The 16,441-nt window shown below is 49.8% G+C and overlaps 1 protein-coding gene across 3 annotated transcripts; it reads right to left on the reverse strand.

The window, feature by feature from the left end:
* On the reverse strand, nt 1-13,339 carry Slc25a45 (solute carrier family 25 member 45). 3 transcript variants are annotated; one of them, XM_003468228.5, is made up of 7 exons: nt 13,071-13,339; nt 12,471-12,611; nt 11,617-11,660; nt 11,388-11,459; nt 10,904-11,089; nt 3,705-3,963; nt 1-3,587 (listed from the first exon to the last, which is right to left on the reverse strand). In XM_003468228.5, exons 1-7 carry the CDS (start codon nt 13,075-13,077, stop codon nt 3,319-3,321), a joined length of 978 nt encoding a protein of 325 aa, XP_003468276.2. In that variant the 5' UTR covers nt 13,078-13,339; the 3' UTR covers nt 1-3,318. The 3 variants fall into 3 exon arrangements, with proteins under 3 accessions (XP_003468276.2, XP_063083579.1, XP_063083580.1); XM_063227509.1 differs by having other exon boundaries at nt 12,471-12,628; XM_063227510.1 differs by lacking the exon at nt 10,904-11,089 and having other exon boundaries at nt 13,071-13,330.
* Between the last annotated feature and the right edge of the window lie 3,102 nt (nt 13,340-16,441).

A 16,441-nucleotide genomic window follows, 5' to 3' on the forward strand; every position in this document is an offset into this window, starting at 1 on the left:
TTCCTGTTTGCAATTCCACTCTCCTCTCTGTGGCCCTTTGATTATATCTACTTCTCCTTTAAACTATGAGCTCTCCTTTAAACTATGTGCAGTAGAGATCTTGCTGGAGTTTGCTCACTGCCAAAGCTGCGGCTGGTAAAATGTTAGAAACATTTTCTATGTCAGTTGACTGATGAACAAATAAAGGAAATGCACCTGATTGAGTATTTTGGGCACTCAATCTGAAGCAGTGCAGAGAAAATGAGAGGTAAGAAGGAGACAGAGGAGGAGGCCTTTACTGCGGGCAAGGGAGAGCTTCATGGGGCAGGGCGTACAGAGGCTCTCAAACAAGAACACAGAAGTGGGGCTACTTTTATCAGTTCTGACGGGGGGAGGAGTTTGAGGGGTGGCAAAGTGACATATTAACCACTGATTTGAAGGAGCTTCTGCCTGTGTTAAATAGGAGGCAGACTTACTGAGGGCTGGAGGTGGAGACTTGGGTGGTTGTGGAGTCTTAAGATTGGAAAGGGGTCAGTACACTCATAAAAAGGGAGCAGGGGAAGTTTATCTCTGGAATGAGGAGAACGCAGAAGTCACTCCTGGACGAGAAGCTGTCTCTGTGGGTCTGGAACCACTTTGGGAGGATGGAGCTAAACCCCAGGCCAGCAGAACCTTCAGTACCTACTCACCATGGAGTACTACTCAGCCATAAAGAAGGATAAGTTTCAGTCATTTCTAGGAAAATGGATATACCTTGAGACCATTGGGCTAGGTGAAATAAATCAGACACAAAAGGTTAAATATTGCATGGTTTGTCTATCAGAGACTCAAAGTATAAATAAAGAACAAAATAAAAGACCTTCTGAAGATGGGAAAGGAAGATGGAATAAAAAGCACCAAGATGTGGTACATAGGGCCAGGAATTTAGCTCAGTGGCGTAAGTGCCTGTTTGGCAAGCATGCAGTCATGAGTTCAATCCCAGGTATCAAAAAAAAAAAAAAAAATGTGAGATGGAGATGTACCCGTGTCCCACAGTGAATCATGTATCACAGACCAGTACTAAAAAGAACTCTGGCTGGTATACTGTGGCACACAATAAATGCCTTTTGAACAAATTACTGAATGAATGAATGTGGGAATGAATGAAAGAAAACAAGGCTTCTAGTTCATTCACATGGAAGTGCAGGGCACTGGGTTTTATGCAGAACCCTCCTACTGCAATGGCAAAGAGAAACACTGAAACAAGGCCCAGGATTTAGAGGCATATTTACATAATATTGGGAGGCACTGACTAGAAATCAATTGTTCCTCAAAATGTCAGGCCCCAGAGGCCCAGGGAGGCAGGTTTTTACCGGGATGGGGGAGAAAGGAGTAGTGACCGTCCTCGATTGGTTCTTACACTTAAGCATGGCAGTGACCCAGCTGTAATCAGCCAGCAGCCCAAACTGAAGCAGGAACTGTTTTACCAGGCAACCAAAATGCTGGCAGGAGCATTTTCTGCTACACCACTATAAAGCAGTTTGATTCCATGGTTTGTCTATCAGAAACTCGAAGTATAAATAAAGAACAAACTAAAAGATAGACCTTCAATTATAACACAACCTGATGGACTGATTGATAAGGGATTAAACACAGGGCCTTGGACTGAGCTCCATCTCCAGCCCTCTTATTAAATTTTGAGACAGGGTCCCGCTAAATTGCCCAGGCTATCCTTAAATTCCTGCCTCAGCCTCCAGAGTAGCTAGGATGATAGACATTAACCACTAGCTGGGCTTGTTGGTGCATGTCTGTAATCCCTGCACTCAGGAAGCTGAGGCAAGAGGATCGCTATGTGTGGAAGGCCAACTTGGGCTATGTAGTGAGATCCTGTCTCAAAAAAAAGCAGGAGGCTGGGGATTTAGCTCAGCGGCATAAGCGCCTGCCTTGCAAGCAGGCAGTCATGAGTTCGATCCCTGGTACCGATAAAAACGAAAAAAGACAAAAAAAAAAGCAACCCCACAGAAAACCAAAACACTCATCACTATGCTATGTTCAGGCTTATTATTGTTATTATGGTTTTTTTTATCGGTACCAGGGATCGAACTCACGACCACCTGATTGCAAAGCAAGTACTTAGGCCGCTGAGCTAAATCCCCAGCCCTTATTATTGTTAATATTATTTTGGTTTGTTGTGACAGTCTCACTAGGTAGTTCAGGCCAGCCTGAAACTTACTATGCAGCCCAGGCTGGCCTCAAATTTGCAGTGATTCTCCTGCCTCAGCCTCCCATGTGCTGGGACTACAGGGGTGAGCCACCATGCCCAGCTCAAAAGGATTCCTCTAAAAAAAAATGGGAACAAATGTTTGTAAATGGATGGGGGAGAAGGAGTTAAAGGGAGGGGAGGAGAATAGAGAAAAAGAAAAAAGAATCAAGGCATATCATGTACAGGTACAAATTCCCTATGATGAGTGAGCTAAAATGTACCAATAAACTTACTTTTATAAAAAAGGGTTCCTTTCATTGATAATACAGGGGTGTGGCACCATGCCCAGCTGTTCAGCCTTATTGAGCAAAGGAACCCTCTCCAGTGGGGCCCGGCACTCCAGAGGCCAAAGCAGAGAGATTACAAATTGGAATCCAGCCCAGGCAATTTGGCCACTTAATGAGGCCTTGGTTCAAAATTTTAAACAATAAAAAGGACTGAGAATGTAGGTCCATGCAAAGGCCCTGGTTTCAACCAGCAGTCCACCTGCCAACCCCACCCGCACTCCCACTGAGCTATGGGCAGCTGGGCCAAGGGCAGGTGGGCCGTGGGCAGCAGGAAGGCCCCCAGGAGACGGTGCTGGCCTGGGCCCCTGGAGGCCTGGTCACCTGGGTAGGTACAGGCACCTGCTGAGCTCTGGCCCTGCTGTCCAGGAGGCAGAAGCCTCCCAGGCCTGGGTTGTGAGTGATTCCCGGTGTGTTTAGGTCCACAGAGTGACCAAGGAAGCTGGAAGCCTCGTGGGGAGGGCCAGCCAGGGCCGAGACAGCCACTGCCCCCCCCCCCCAATATCCCGCGCAGGGAAAACACAGGGCCGTGCAAGGCGAGGAGAGGCTGAAAAGGGGGCGCTGCAGGAGTTAGGCGTGATGTTTGCGGCGCTGGGTAGTGGCTTGAAAAGGGAAAGCCAAGGGGTTGCGGGACAGGGCTTGGTGGTGGCCCGCTCCACCGGCCAGTTCAGTCTGTGCCCGCGCTCATTGCTTCCGGAGCAAAGGAGCTGGGGTGCGCCGTGCGAGGTGGGCGGCGCTGCGGGTCCCAGGCCTGGCCTGCCCATGCCATCGCGCCCATCGCGCCCTCCGCCCGGCCTCCGGGCTCCCGGGGCCTCACCCCCACATGCGCAGCAGGCTTTCGTAGCTGAGGAAGGTGACTGCGTTGACGGGGAAGGCGCGGGCGCTGTTGATGGTGAAGCCCCGGAAGAAGACGGCCAGGCCCTCTCGCCGGAAGCTGGTCACGATGCAGTCGCGCATGCCCGCGTAGGCCCGCTGCTGCACGCCGCCCATCTGCAGCCGCGCCTTGACCACGTCGAAGGGCGTGGCCGTGACCCAGGAGGCTATGCCCGCGAAGCCTCCTGCCACCAGCACAGTGGTCGAGCCTGCGCCAGAGAAAGCCCAGGGTCAGGACAGCCCCGGAGGCCAGCGCCCTCCTCCTCTACGGCCTCTGCCGCGCCCTCCCCCACACCTTGTCCCCAACCCCTCCCTGCGCCACTCACTGGGTTGCTGGCCCGTAGGGGTGTACTGGTAACAGAGCCCTTCGTAGGTGATGAAGTACAGTCCCAGCGTGGGGGTGTCCCTCAGCATCAGGGCCCCAGATCCTCGGAACAGCCCCCTAGGTCCCTCCTCTCGCAAGATGGTGGCTGCACAGTGCACGGGTCCCCGATACCGGGGCGGGGGGCTCCCCAGCCGCACCCTCGACTCCGTCTGATTTTGTAGACGGACTTTGATGAGGTCAAAGGGGGCCAGGGCGTAGGCCTGTTGGGAGGAAACGGAGAAGGCTCTGGTTGGGGCTGGACAGCTGGCTGGACAGAGAGGGGCGGCTTGGGCCGGCGCGTGCTACCCACAGCCCGGCCTCCCGAACCTGCAGCTGAGCATGGGCTGGGGTGCCCGGACACGGTGGGGACAGGCCACCTCCCTGAGTGTTGGTCCTGACAGCACTCGACTCTGTCCCCTCCTCGTTCAACAGCACCAAGCTTGCATGGCCGGCTTGTTTTCCCAGGAGAGGGCACGATCGCTGGTCTCCTTATTCCAAGGATGAGCAGGGATTTGCTGCGACAGGGGCTGAATAAAGGGTTCAGTCACCATGGAACAGCATGGGGAAACCTCATTTCCTAGGCACTGTTCTAGCTGCAGGGCCCAACTTTATGGAGTCACATCTCCCAGAGAGCCACTCCCCACTACATGCCTGTCACCAAGCTCCACCTACTGGTGTCCTTTGAAGAAGGTTCCCAGCCAGCGGCAGGTGATCTGCTTGGTCTTAGAACTCTACTCTTGCCTTGAGGCAGAAAAGGTCTCCATTTGGGGTCTCACTGAGAGGAGACCTGGGGGAGGGTGAATGCTGGGGAATTCAGAACAGCGGGGAGGGGCTTCGGTTTGAATCGGGGAAGAAACTGCTGAAGTTCTGCCAGGAGTGGTGGTGCATGCCTGCCATCCCAGCAGGCAGGAGGCTGAGACAGGAGGAGTGCCGAAAGTTGAAGGCCAACCTGGGTTTCATAGTAAGGGCAAGAGCAGTGTGGACTGTATAGTGAGACCCTCTCAAAACCCCCCAAAAGCAAGACAGGTATGGTAGTGCACACCTGTGTTTTCGGCACTTGGGAGGCTGAGGCAGAAGGATTGCTACAAGTTCCAGGCCAGCCTTAGTTACATAGTGAGTTCAAGATCAGCCTGAACTGCATAGCAAGACCCTGTCTCCAAAAAAAATAAATAAATAACCCAACAAACAAACAAACAAGGAAGAAGCCACTGAAGTTCAAGGGGGAACTGAGGTCCAAGCTGAGGCTGGCCTGTCACAGGGCTTGTATTTGTTTGTCTTGAGAGCTACAGGAGCTCAATTTCTTAGCCCTAGAGATGTCTAATGGTGAAGGGGCAGGTAAGGGCTTCTTTTAAGACAAGGACTTGCTATGTGATTCATGCTGATCTTGAAAACCTCATGTAGCCTAGGTTGGCCTCAAACTCACAGTGATACTCCTGCTTCAGCCTCCTTCCTGCTAAGATGACAGGCATGCAACACCACACCCAACTTCTTTTTTTTTGGATACAGGGTCTTGATTTGTAGACAGTTCAGATTGGCCTTAAACTGGCAGTGATCCTCCTGCCTCAGCTTAAGTGTTGAAGACACACTTGAGCCAAAGGTGAGGGCCCCCATGCAGTGGGGACACAGGGTTTCAGATGCTGCTTCCCTGTAGCAGGGTCAGCTTCAGCCAGGCCTAAAGCAACTTTTATCCTGGGGAGGGTTTGTAAATTCCAGCCTTCTCCTTGATCCTCAATAATACATACCTCTATTCTAAATAGCCCAAATATCAGTCAGTGAAATTGAAGATATAATTAAAAACCTACCAACATGGGCTGGAGATTTAGCTCAGTGGCATAAGCACCTGCTTGGCAAACACAAGGTCATAAGTTTGATCCCCACACCAAAAAAAAAAAAAAAAAAAAAGCTACCAACAAAGAAAAGCCCAGGCCCTGTTGGATTCATTGCTAAATTCTACAAGACATTTAGAGAAGACCTAATGCTGTTACTTTTCAAACTCTTTAATGAAATTGAAAGGGAAGCAAGCATTACCATGATATGAAAACCAGAAAAGGATTCAACCAAAAAAGAGGCCTACAGGCCAATCTCCCTAATGAACATAGACACAAAACCCCTTAATAAGATCCTGGTGAACAGAGCAGCAAATCATCAAGGAGACTATACACCATGACCAAGTCGGACTCGTCCCAGGTGTTGTGGTTTGTGTCCAGATGCCACCCCCAAAGTCTCAGACAATCATGGGAAGCAGGCTTTTCATAGGCAGCTGAATCAAGAGTTTGTGATGGATTCATGGTCCAGGGCTGGGATCATGGTGTGAGTGCTACACCTGCCCTCAGGCAGGTGCCCTGCTTACAGTTTAAGGGACAGAAAGAGGCCTGCCTCTCTGTGCTCCTCCTTGCTACTCTTGCTGTTTTTCGCCACCATGAACTGTCTCTCTGCCATGTACCACCCTGCCTTGGGACTAACCCACTATGGGCTGAAACCTCTGCAGACTGTGAGCTAAATAAACCTTTCCCACTTGGTGTTGGGTATTTTGTCTCAGCAACAGGATAAAGTAACAAAGACACTAGGGATAGAGAGATGGTTCAACATACACCAGAAGATAAATATAATATACCACATTAACAGAGCCGAAGATGAAAATCACACAATCATCTCAATAGATGCAGAAAAAGCATTTGACAAAGCTCAACACCTATGATAAAAACCCTACATAAAATTGGAATAGATGGTCTTTATCTAATAAAAGTTATTTATGACAAACCAACAGCCAACATCATACTAAATGAACAAAAACTGAAAGCTTTCACTGTGAAATCAGGAATAAAACAAGGATGTCCAGTGTCACCACTCTTATGCAATGTAGTTCTGGAAACAGTAGCCAGAGCAATTAGATGAGAGATAGCAATAAAAGAAATAAGAATAGGAAAGGAAGAAGTTAAATTATCATTATTTGTAAATGACATGATACCCTACATAGAAGCCCCCAAAACAACACCAAAAAACTTCTAAATTTAATAGCCAAATTCAGTAGCATACCTGGATACAAAGTCAACATTCAAAACTCAATAGTATTCCTGTACACAAATAACAAACTCACTGAGAGAGAAATTAGGGAGACAAAAACTTTCACAACAGCATCAAAACAAACAAACAAATACCAGGAATCAATCTCACAATGGAAGTAAGAGACTTTACATTGAAAACTACAGTACTCTGAAAAAAGGAGATTAAAGAGGATCTCAGAAAATAGGAAGACAGCCTTTGTTTTTAGTAGGAAGAACCAATATAGTGAAAATGGCCATGGTTTCAAACTTTTATATAGATTTAATGTAATTCCAATCAAAATACCAATAGCATATCTCACAGAATTGAAGAAAACAATCTGAAAATTCATCTGGAACCAGAGGAGACCTAGAATAGCAAAAGCAATTCTGGGCAACAAAAGCAAGGCAGGAGGCATCTCAACCCCAGACTTGAAATTATACTACAAAGATACTGTAACAAAAACAGCATGGAACTGACAAAAGAAAAAGAAAAAAAAAAAAAAAAAAACCCAGACCCAAGAAACAATGGACCAGATTAGAAGATGCAGAAACAACTCCAAACACACTCAGCTGCCTTATCTTTGATGAAGGTGCCAAACACCTTCGCTGGAAGAAAGATAGCCTCCTTAATAAATGGTGCTGGGAAAACTGGCTTTCCACATGCCAAACATTATGCCATATATTTCACTATGTGCCAAAACAAAATCAAAATAGGTCTAAGATCTAAATATTTAAAAATAAACACTAAATTTGCTAGAAGATAGAATAGGCAGAGTTCTTAAAGATATCGGTGTAGGCAAAGACCATAAAAAAACAAAACAAACCCAAAGCCGGGCATGGTAGCACATGCCTGTAATCTCAGCACTCTGGAGGCTGAGGCAGGAAGATTGTTGTGAGTTCAAGACCAACCTGGGCTACAAAGTGAGCTCAAGGCCAGCCTGAAGAACATACGAGACTCTGTCTCAAAAAGACAAAAACAAAACAAAACCCTGATCACACAGGAACTATCAGCAAAAATCAACAACTGGGATCTCATCTTATTAAAAAGCTTTTGCACAACAAGAGAAACTACCAATAGGGTGAAGACACAATCCAGCGTGTGGGAAACCATTTCTGTCAGCTATTACTCAGACAAGTGCCTAATATCTAGAATATATAAAGAACTTTTTAGATTTGTGTTGGTATTGTTTGGACAGTTGAATGCAGATGTCCTGTGCTCCAGGTAAATGATTTGGGGATGACAATGTGCAATGTGTGTACCATTGTTGCCTCCTGATTGATGTACTTTAAATTTTTGTTGTTGTTTTTTCCTTTTTTTTTTCTTTTTATCTATGAATAAAATGGATTTGAAGAAAAAAGAAAACATACAACAACAGGGCTGAGGATTTAGTTCAGTGGGCACAAGTGCCTACCTGGCAAGCGTGAGGTCCTGAGTTCAATTCCCAGTACCAAAAAAAAAAAAAAGACACTTTCTTGGGCTGGGGATTTAGCTCAGTGGCATAAGCACCTGCCGGGCAAGTGCGAGGTCGTGAGTTCAATCTCCGACACCAAAAAAATAAAAGATAAAGAACTTTCTTTTTTAAAATCCCCCAAATTTAAAGACCTAAAAATGGGCATCTAAAATGAATATACACTTCTCAAATGAAAAAGTAAAAAAGGCAAATAAATACATGAAAAAATGTTCAACAACACTGGTCATTCCAGAGAAGCAAATTAAAACAACATTGAGATCCCATCTCACTCCAGAAAGAATAGCTATTATCAAGAAATCAACCAAGAGGGGCTGGGGATTTAGTTCAGTGGCATTAAGTGCCTGCCTTGCAAGTGTGTGGTCATGAGTTTGATCCCCAGTACTGATAAAAAAGAAAAAGACCAAAAAAAAAAAAAAAGAAAGAAAGAAAGAAAGAAATCAACCAATAAGAAATTCTGGCAGAGCTGAGGGGAAAAGGAGCCCTTCTCTACTGCTGGTGGGACAGTGGTATAGACTGGTGAAACCACTGTGGAAATCAATGTGGAGACTCTTCAAAAAAACACCTAGAGGTTCCATTCAACACAGCTATTCCTCTTTCTTTCCAAAAGAATTGAAAGCATCATGGCACAGTGATGTATGCACACCCATGTTTATAGAAAAACAGTTTGCGATAGCTAAATCTTAGAAACAGTGCAATGCCCATCAACTGGGGAATGGGTAAAGAAGACGTGGCTTTTTTCTCTGAGATGGAATACTACTCTGTCATAAAGAAGGATGAGCCTAACACATTTCTAGGTAAATGGATGCACCCTGAGACCATACTCAAGTAACATAAATCACACACGCCTGTGTGAATTCCACTTTGTTTTTCTGGTATGAGAAACTGAAAGTGTAAATAAGGCTCAAAATGTATACTAGATATTGGGAAATGGGAAGGAAATATTCAAATGAGGAGAAGTAGGGAGGGGGATGGGGAAAAGAAAGAAAGGATAAGATACAAAAGAAGAAAAAGGGAAATAGCTTTTGTAAATAAGGAGAAGAAGGGCTTAGGGAAGAGGGAAATGGTGAAAAAGAATCAGGTTATATAGGTACAGGTGCAAATTCCGTCTGATGAATGTGATCATATATATCTAAACTGTACCAATAAAGTAACCCACACACAAACAAAAAGAGAATTTTCATCTGGCTGTGGTGGTGACACAGGGGAAGTAAATACAACTTCTTTTTTTTTTTGTCTTTTTCCTTTTTACCAGTACCGGGGATCGAACTCATGACTGCCTGCTTGCAAGGCAGGCACTTTATGCCATTGAGCTAAATCCCCAGCCCCAGTAAATATAACTTCTAAGCTGAAAAGTAAATAAAATAAAACACACCTCTGCTCCCAGCTCCTGTTAGGGCACAGGGCCGGGCCACACTTCACCAGCTCCAGGAGGGTCCCCTGCGCCCTGACTGTCCCCACTCTGCTCTCCAGAGTGCCCTGAGGGACATGACAGATAGACCAGGCCTGGCTGGGCCTATGTCAGGACACTTCCCGTGGTCCCAGTTCTCTTCCTTGTTTTTTTTTTTTTTTTTTTTTTCCGTGGTACCGGGGATTGAACTCAGGATCTCGCGCTTGCCAGGCAGGCTCTTATGCTGCTGAGCTAAATCCCCAGCCTCTTCCTTGTTTTTGAGGGGTGCAGGTTTCAGGATTTAGGGAATACCCTGGTCTGTCCCCTCCCCCAACCACAAGATGGGACAGACAAGAAGCCGGGACCTCTGGGGTTTTATTAATTATTAATTCATGGCAGTGAGCACCCCGACTTTGTCCTCTGGTCTTCCTCTGCACCCTGTGCTCCGTGAAGTGCATCCAGCACTCTGGAGACTGAGGCAGGAAGAGAAGCTTGAGCCCAGTTTGGCCAATTTAGCAACTTAGTGAGTCCCTGTTCTAAAACAAGGGTTGGAGGGCTGGGGATTTAGCTCAGCAGTATAGGCACCTTCCTGGCAAAAGAGAGGTCATGAGTTCAATCCCCAGTATCAAAAAAAAAAGGACAGGTCAGGTCATTGAGCCATTGCAGCCAGGTGTGGCTGTGTGGTAGTGCGGGGCACGCATCCTGCCTCACGCCCAGAGGCCCCAGTCAGCTGTTTTCTCCTGGGACCTGGAGACCACTCTCATCTTCACCCTGGTCCACCCAAGAACATAATGGCACTGAGGCCAAAGAACAACCTAAATGATTCAAGTGACTTAATGATTAATACCCTGGGCCTCTCCCAGTGAGAGCCCTGACCTGAGCCTTGGGTGAGGCTCCCAGATCCAGCCCCCAACCCCGCAGGTGAAGGCTGAGCTGGACTGAACCAGAAGTGCATAGGGCTGCCTTGGGACTCACAGAGCCTGAGCTCAGCTCAGCACCACTCTGAGGCCAGCAGAACTCTCTGTCTGCTTCTCCTCAGTGCCCTTGTGGCGCTGCCTCCAAATTTGCATGACCTCACCCAGGCCTGCAGCTGGGCAGCCCATAGCTCAGGCACCCGAGGCCACTGGGAGCAGTAGCACCTGTGCCCTCAGCAAGGGCTGTCCATCCAAGGCTATGGGTTGCTAGGGGAAGCTGGAGGGGACAGATCCCACAGGCTGTCACCGCACTGCTACTGGATGCCCATGCTCTGCCCTCTCACCTGCACAAAGCCCCCGGTGCAGCCTGCTAGGAAGATACATGTATAACTGGGCAGCTGGGCCCGCCGGTCCTGGTGGGAGGTGGCCGTGAGCACCTGCAGGGTGTTGCTGTAGACCCCAAACAGGACAGAGTTGACCACGGCTATGCTGGCAATCGGGAAGCTCATTCCCTTGAAGAAGCCCAGGATCTGCAGAGTGACATGGTGGCACTGGAATAGGCATGGTGGACCTCCCCTCTGACCTTTCCATCCTTGGACAGGTCCTCCTTTGGTGGGACACCACTCCAAGCCCTGGCCCAGAGACATGGTACAGGCGAGGCTGGGACAAACTCAGCCCCACCCGGGGGCTGCCACGATACACTACCACCTGGCTCCCCAGGGGTGCCATACCTGGTCTTCTCTCTTCCAGCAGAGCCCTACTGAGCAGGAGAAGGAGCTTGTGCCTCCTGCCCCTGTGCTACCCAGCCCAAGGAAGACAGCCACCCACCGACTCATGGCGGTAAATCTTGACCATGCAGTCTACAATGCCTCGGTACGCGTTCTGGGTTTGCAGCCGCACCTGGACAGGGAGGACATGGCAGGTAGGCCAGGCAGGCAGCCAGCCAACACTGTCCTCTGCCCTCTGCCTTCTACCCCAGGAGCAGGGTGCCAGCAGACTGACAAGGCAGAAGGGTTCAAGTGTGGCCATCCACCTCTCCAGTGCTAGTCAGACTCACCTTTACAGTGTCAAAGGGGTAGCCCATGACCAGGCCCAGGGCTCCTGTGTGACAAGAAGGTACTATGAGTGAAGGCCTCATGCCAGGGCCAGGAAGCAAGTCTGTGAGTGAGGAGACTGAGAGCCCAGCAGGAGGAGAGGAGCTCGGCCTCCTCAGGCACCTGCTGTCACTTTCCATCTGATGCCCAAAGCTACCTGTGCCTAGGCCCCACACCGGGCAATGGGCCTGGAAGGTGCTGGGACAGGAAAAAAGCCCCTCAGCCCCACCTGAGGAGATGCATGGGAAGGAGACACAGCCAGAATGGACCCTGCCCTTCTGGCATTTTCGGGGCAGCCCCCTACTGCAGCTGGGAGCAACCATCCAGGAGTCCTGCTGGCCCCAAGGAAGGAGGCCCTACCTCCCCACTTCCCAGGCTACTTCTGGAGCCCAGGGGAGGTCGCCTTGCCCAGTGGCATTTAGAATGTCCCCAAGCTGGGCCGGTACACATTCACAGCAGGCCTCTGGGGCTGTCAGTAGCACTCATTACCTGATAGAACCAAGGCCTTAGGGAAACTAGGAACAGCAGATAGGGTCCAAGGTGGACTCCACAGGATGAACCAGATGGGACAGGGCTGCCTAGCCCTCAGTGCCTGCCAGGCCAAAGGGCCTTGGGATGCAGGAGCAGCCCCTACAGCCCTTGCTTCCCCCCTGCTGGTCACAACCAGCAGGTCCTGGGGGCAGGTGGCTCCAAGCACTGTCAGACTTGAGGAATCAAGGTACTGGTCTCAGCATTTTTAATGTCGCCTACCTTTCCTAGGAAGTGACCCATGGAGGGTAGGGGGTGGTGAGGTGATAGGAGGAAGAAAATGTCTCACCTGAAATCCAGCCAGCCACAAACTCCTCCACAGGCATTGTCTGGGCTGAGGCGGGAGCTGGCAGGTGGCTGCTCCACTGCTCTGCAGTTCCACAGAGGAGACTGTCCAACTTGTAACTCGTAGCCTGTCTTTCACCTGGGCCTGCAGATAATCTCCCACTAATGTTTAACCACAGGAGGGTGAAAAGGTGGCCCAGTGCCCAGACTTCCAGCAACCAGCAGAGGGGAGTGGGGTAATCTTGGTGACCCTGAGACTGGAGAGGGTATGTGGAGCTGACAGCCTCATGGGGCAGGGTGACCGTCCACAGTAGGCCTGATCCCCTTGCCTGGGTAATGACAGCCTCATTGTGCGGCCACAGATGGCAGCTGAGTCCCAGCTTGCCAGATCCCTTCTGGGTTGCCTCAGTCAGCCAGGGGACAGGCCCAGCCCAAAACCCTATTCATCTGCCTTGCCCACCCCACAGGCAGCCAGGCCAGCTAGTGGAAGACCCTGGCCACCAGGAGGCAGCCCATCTCGAAGGGGCCTGCAGCAGCTGCCCAAGCCAGGGCTGGAGTGGGGACAACCCAGGAAGGAGAGGAGCCTACCCAATAAGTGACTCACCAGGCATGAGCCTTGTGCCTTCCCGAACAGTTGTGTGTGACTCCCCCGCCTGAGTCACCACCGGCCTCCCTCACCCGCCTCTTCCCTGGACAGCTATGTAAAGGACCCTGTGTGTGATGCGATGGCTCTGCGCTGCCCTGTGCCTGCTCGCTCCCTCCCTCCCTCTGGCCTTCTGCCAGATGCCAGAACCTAGCTACCGGGCTTGCTGGCTTCCAAACTGTGAGAAGGAAATTCTTTCATAGAAAAAAGACAGTGAAAACCCAAATCTGTTCGAGAAAGTTGGAGTCCTTGCCCTGCTGCCCATCCTCCTCTATCCTCACATCCAGCAGCCCTGGCATCCCTATTGCTTGCTCTCTCTGTCCCTCTTCCTGGACACCCTCTCCAATGTCACTTCCCCACTGAGGCCTCCCTGAATCCGCTCTTGTAACGTTGCTCTCGGCCCTGCCAAGGCCCTGCCTGGCTCTTCCTCTTCCCTGTGGTATTACAGGTTCCTTTGTAGCTCTTGGTTCCTTCTCAGATGCCTAAGGACCAGCCAGGCCTTCAGGCCCTTCTCCTCTCTCACTGTGGCCTCACAACCTGTCCACCCCGGCTTTTTTCTAGGGATTTGACAGGTCCCAGAGGTAAGGCCTTGTCTCTGACCTACCTGGGCTGCCCAGAGCTTCCTAAGGCAGCTGCCCCCCAACACCGTGAGGTCTGGCCTCACAGCAGACGGGGCTGCCCTCTAAATTTCACCTCCTGTTCCACACAAGTGACATGAGCTACCCCTTCTGTGGGCTGTGGAGTTCTTTATCCCTTGCCAAAGGAGGGGACCAGCCCACCAAGAGGCCAAGCCTCTCAGCCCTGAAGGCCTGCAGGTCCCTCCTGCTTACCTTAGGAAGGTCCCCCCTGTCTCTTCCAATCCCATCATCCTCCCTCCAGTCCAAACCACGCCCTGCTCCTCCTGAAACCTTGCCAAACAGAAACCACAGGCAAAGGTAGGAGGATCACTGTGAGTTTGAGGCCAACTTGGGTGACAAATAAGTTCAAGGCCAGCCTGGGCTACATAGTTGAAGCCTTGTTTCAAAAAGATGGGGGGGGGGGAGCTTGCCCTGCTATTGTTTTCCCGTCTTCTGGAGCTCCCACTACAGAGCAGAGCTGTGGACTTGTCACTCTCAAGCTCAACTCTGCAATGTCCTGCCTCACAAAACCTCACCAAGGGTTTCAGGCACCCCACCACTGCCCCCCACCCCCCACGCTGGCGCTGACCAGTCAGAGCTTTCCTGCATCTGAACCACTTTATTCGGTTTGCTGCCTGCGGCTGCCCCAGCAGCCTGTGTGCCACGCAACCTTCCAGACTCCCCCAGTGCCAGTGGCAGTGCCAGCTCCCAGTCTCGTTATTTAATCTTTCCAATTCTTCTTCCTTGTTCCCATAATCCACAACTTTCAGTGTGTGACAAGGGTTAAGTCACTTATGCAAGTGTCCAGCACACAAAACGGTAGCTGCTAATGCTCTTATTTCCACTTCCAGGGCCGACTGGGGTGACAGAGGGGTAAAGCCAGGGTGTGTAGGTAGGAAAAAAATAGAATAGGGGTCTCATTAGTTTTTTTTTTTTTTGTCAGTACCGGGGATCGAACTCACGACCGCCTGCTTGTAAGGCAGGTGCTTATGCCGCTGAACAGGGTAGAGGGGGCTGGAAAGATGCCCTCTGAAACATGCTAAATCCCCAGCCCCTCATTAAGTTTTTTGACTACTCTTAACTTGGAGTTAAAACTTTACTAGAAGCCAGATGTGGTGGTGCATGCCTGTGATCCCAGCACTTGGGCGGCTGAGGCAGGAGAACTGCTGTAAGTTTGAGGCCAAGTTGGGCTACACAGTGAGATCCTGTCTCAAAAACAACAGCAAAACCTTTACTAGAGAAATCCCCCTAGAAGCAGTTCAAGGAGAGAGACAAAAAGAAAAAAAAAACAGATTAAAAAGTACTTGAGACAGCACAGGTGGCATTAGGAACTTAGCACAGGGAGAAAGAGCTGACAGGCAGAGAGCCAGGCGCACAAAGCCAGGCTGAGACAGCAGTCCCCCACCTCCAACACAATGCAGGGGAGACAGAAAAGGAGGGAGATATGGGGGGGGGTACAAAAAAAGTATACACACTTCATGAAAACCAACATAGTATTTTTCCAGAAGATGGTGTTTCCCGTAGATAGGGGACCTTAGAAGATGTTGGATATTGTAGAAACCCACTGCACTGCCCATGTTCACTCTAGGGACACTATATGACTTCAGTAGAGACCCACATATTCTCTTACTAACTCTAAGCTCACCTTGAATATGGCACCCCCTTACCAATTAGCTGCCCACCCCAGAGAGAAGGCCATACCAGGGACAAGTACACAGACAGAAGCTACAGCACACCACCACAAGGAGAGGACGTAGGCAGAGGTCCACAAACCATTGAGTTATGGCGAGTTCCAGGTAGGAGCATCCTGACCCTCTACAAAAGCAGCGGGAACAAAGGGCTCATGGGTCCTCCATCTTTCCAGCCCCCTCTACCCTGATTCTTTTTAGGAAACAAGACTTTTGTTATGCATCCTAGGCTGGCCTCAAACTCATGGTGGATTTTCCTGCCTCAGCATCTGAGTACTGGGATTAGAGGTGTGTGCCACCATACCCAGCAACCCTACCCTGATACAGGATCGCTATCTTCTCCGTTATCCTCCTTTCCAATGAAGGCTGCCTTTCCTTAAAACCTGTATGTTTAATGCACTACTGATATGGACTTTAGCATCCTGGGGTGCTGCTTGCCCCAGCCGAGCAGCATTGTTGTCCCCTGGATGTGATATCAGGAAACATGCAATAGGGTTTGGCCCAATACGTAGCAGGTGAGCAGGAACTGAACAACTTCTTCCTGTTTGCGGTGTTCTGTGGCTCTTACTGTCCACGCTATCACCTTCTGTACTTTTAAATATTCTGTTTACCTTTCTTTTCTCTCCTCCCCTGCTCCCCAATTGAACCATAAAGGACACTTCCCTAAAGCAGGGGCCACGGTCCCCTAGGTCTCCACTCCCTGCCATAGCACAAGCTCCATACCCAGTTGGCACTTGACCCTGAGTTGCTCTTCCTTTGCTCCTGCTGCTAAGGAAGCTGCAGAGTCAGCGGTGTGAGGGTCCAGAGCAGGGAAGGAGGGGTGCTTGCTCCTACCCACTCTTCTCTGAGTCCACACACCAGCTCCACTGAGATCTTGGGGAAAAAAAGACAAAATGGCATCATGGTGCACTGGCACCATGATCTGGCACTCTGGAGTCTGAGGCAGGAGATCACAAGTTTGAGTTGCAGCCTGGCTAACAGTAACTTAGTGAGACCCTACTCAAAATGAAAAATTAAAAAAGGGCTG

The sequence above is a fragment of the Cavia porcellus genome, unplaced genomic scaffold, assembly GCF_034190915.1.
Source record: "Cavia porcellus strain 051 isolate PalLab524CR breed Dunkin Hartley unplaced genomic scaffold, mCavPor4.1 scaffold_17, whole genome shotgun sequence".
Taxonomy (NCBI): domain Eukaryota; kingdom Metazoa; phylum Chordata; class Mammalia; order Rodentia; family Caviidae; genus Cavia; species Cavia porcellus.

Excerpts from the sequence above, each read along its gene's own strand:
- Slc25a45 (XM_003468228.5), bottom strand. Across the intron at positions 11,460-11,616 it reads ACCCCTTTGACACTGTAAAG|GTGCGGCTGCAAACCCAGAA; the intron begins GTGAGTCTGACT and ends CTCCCTGTCCAG. Across the intron at positions 3,588-3,704 it reads CCCTACGGGCCAGCAACCCA|GCTCGACCACTGTGCTGGTG; the intron begins GTGAGTGGCGCA and ends TCTCTGGCGCAG.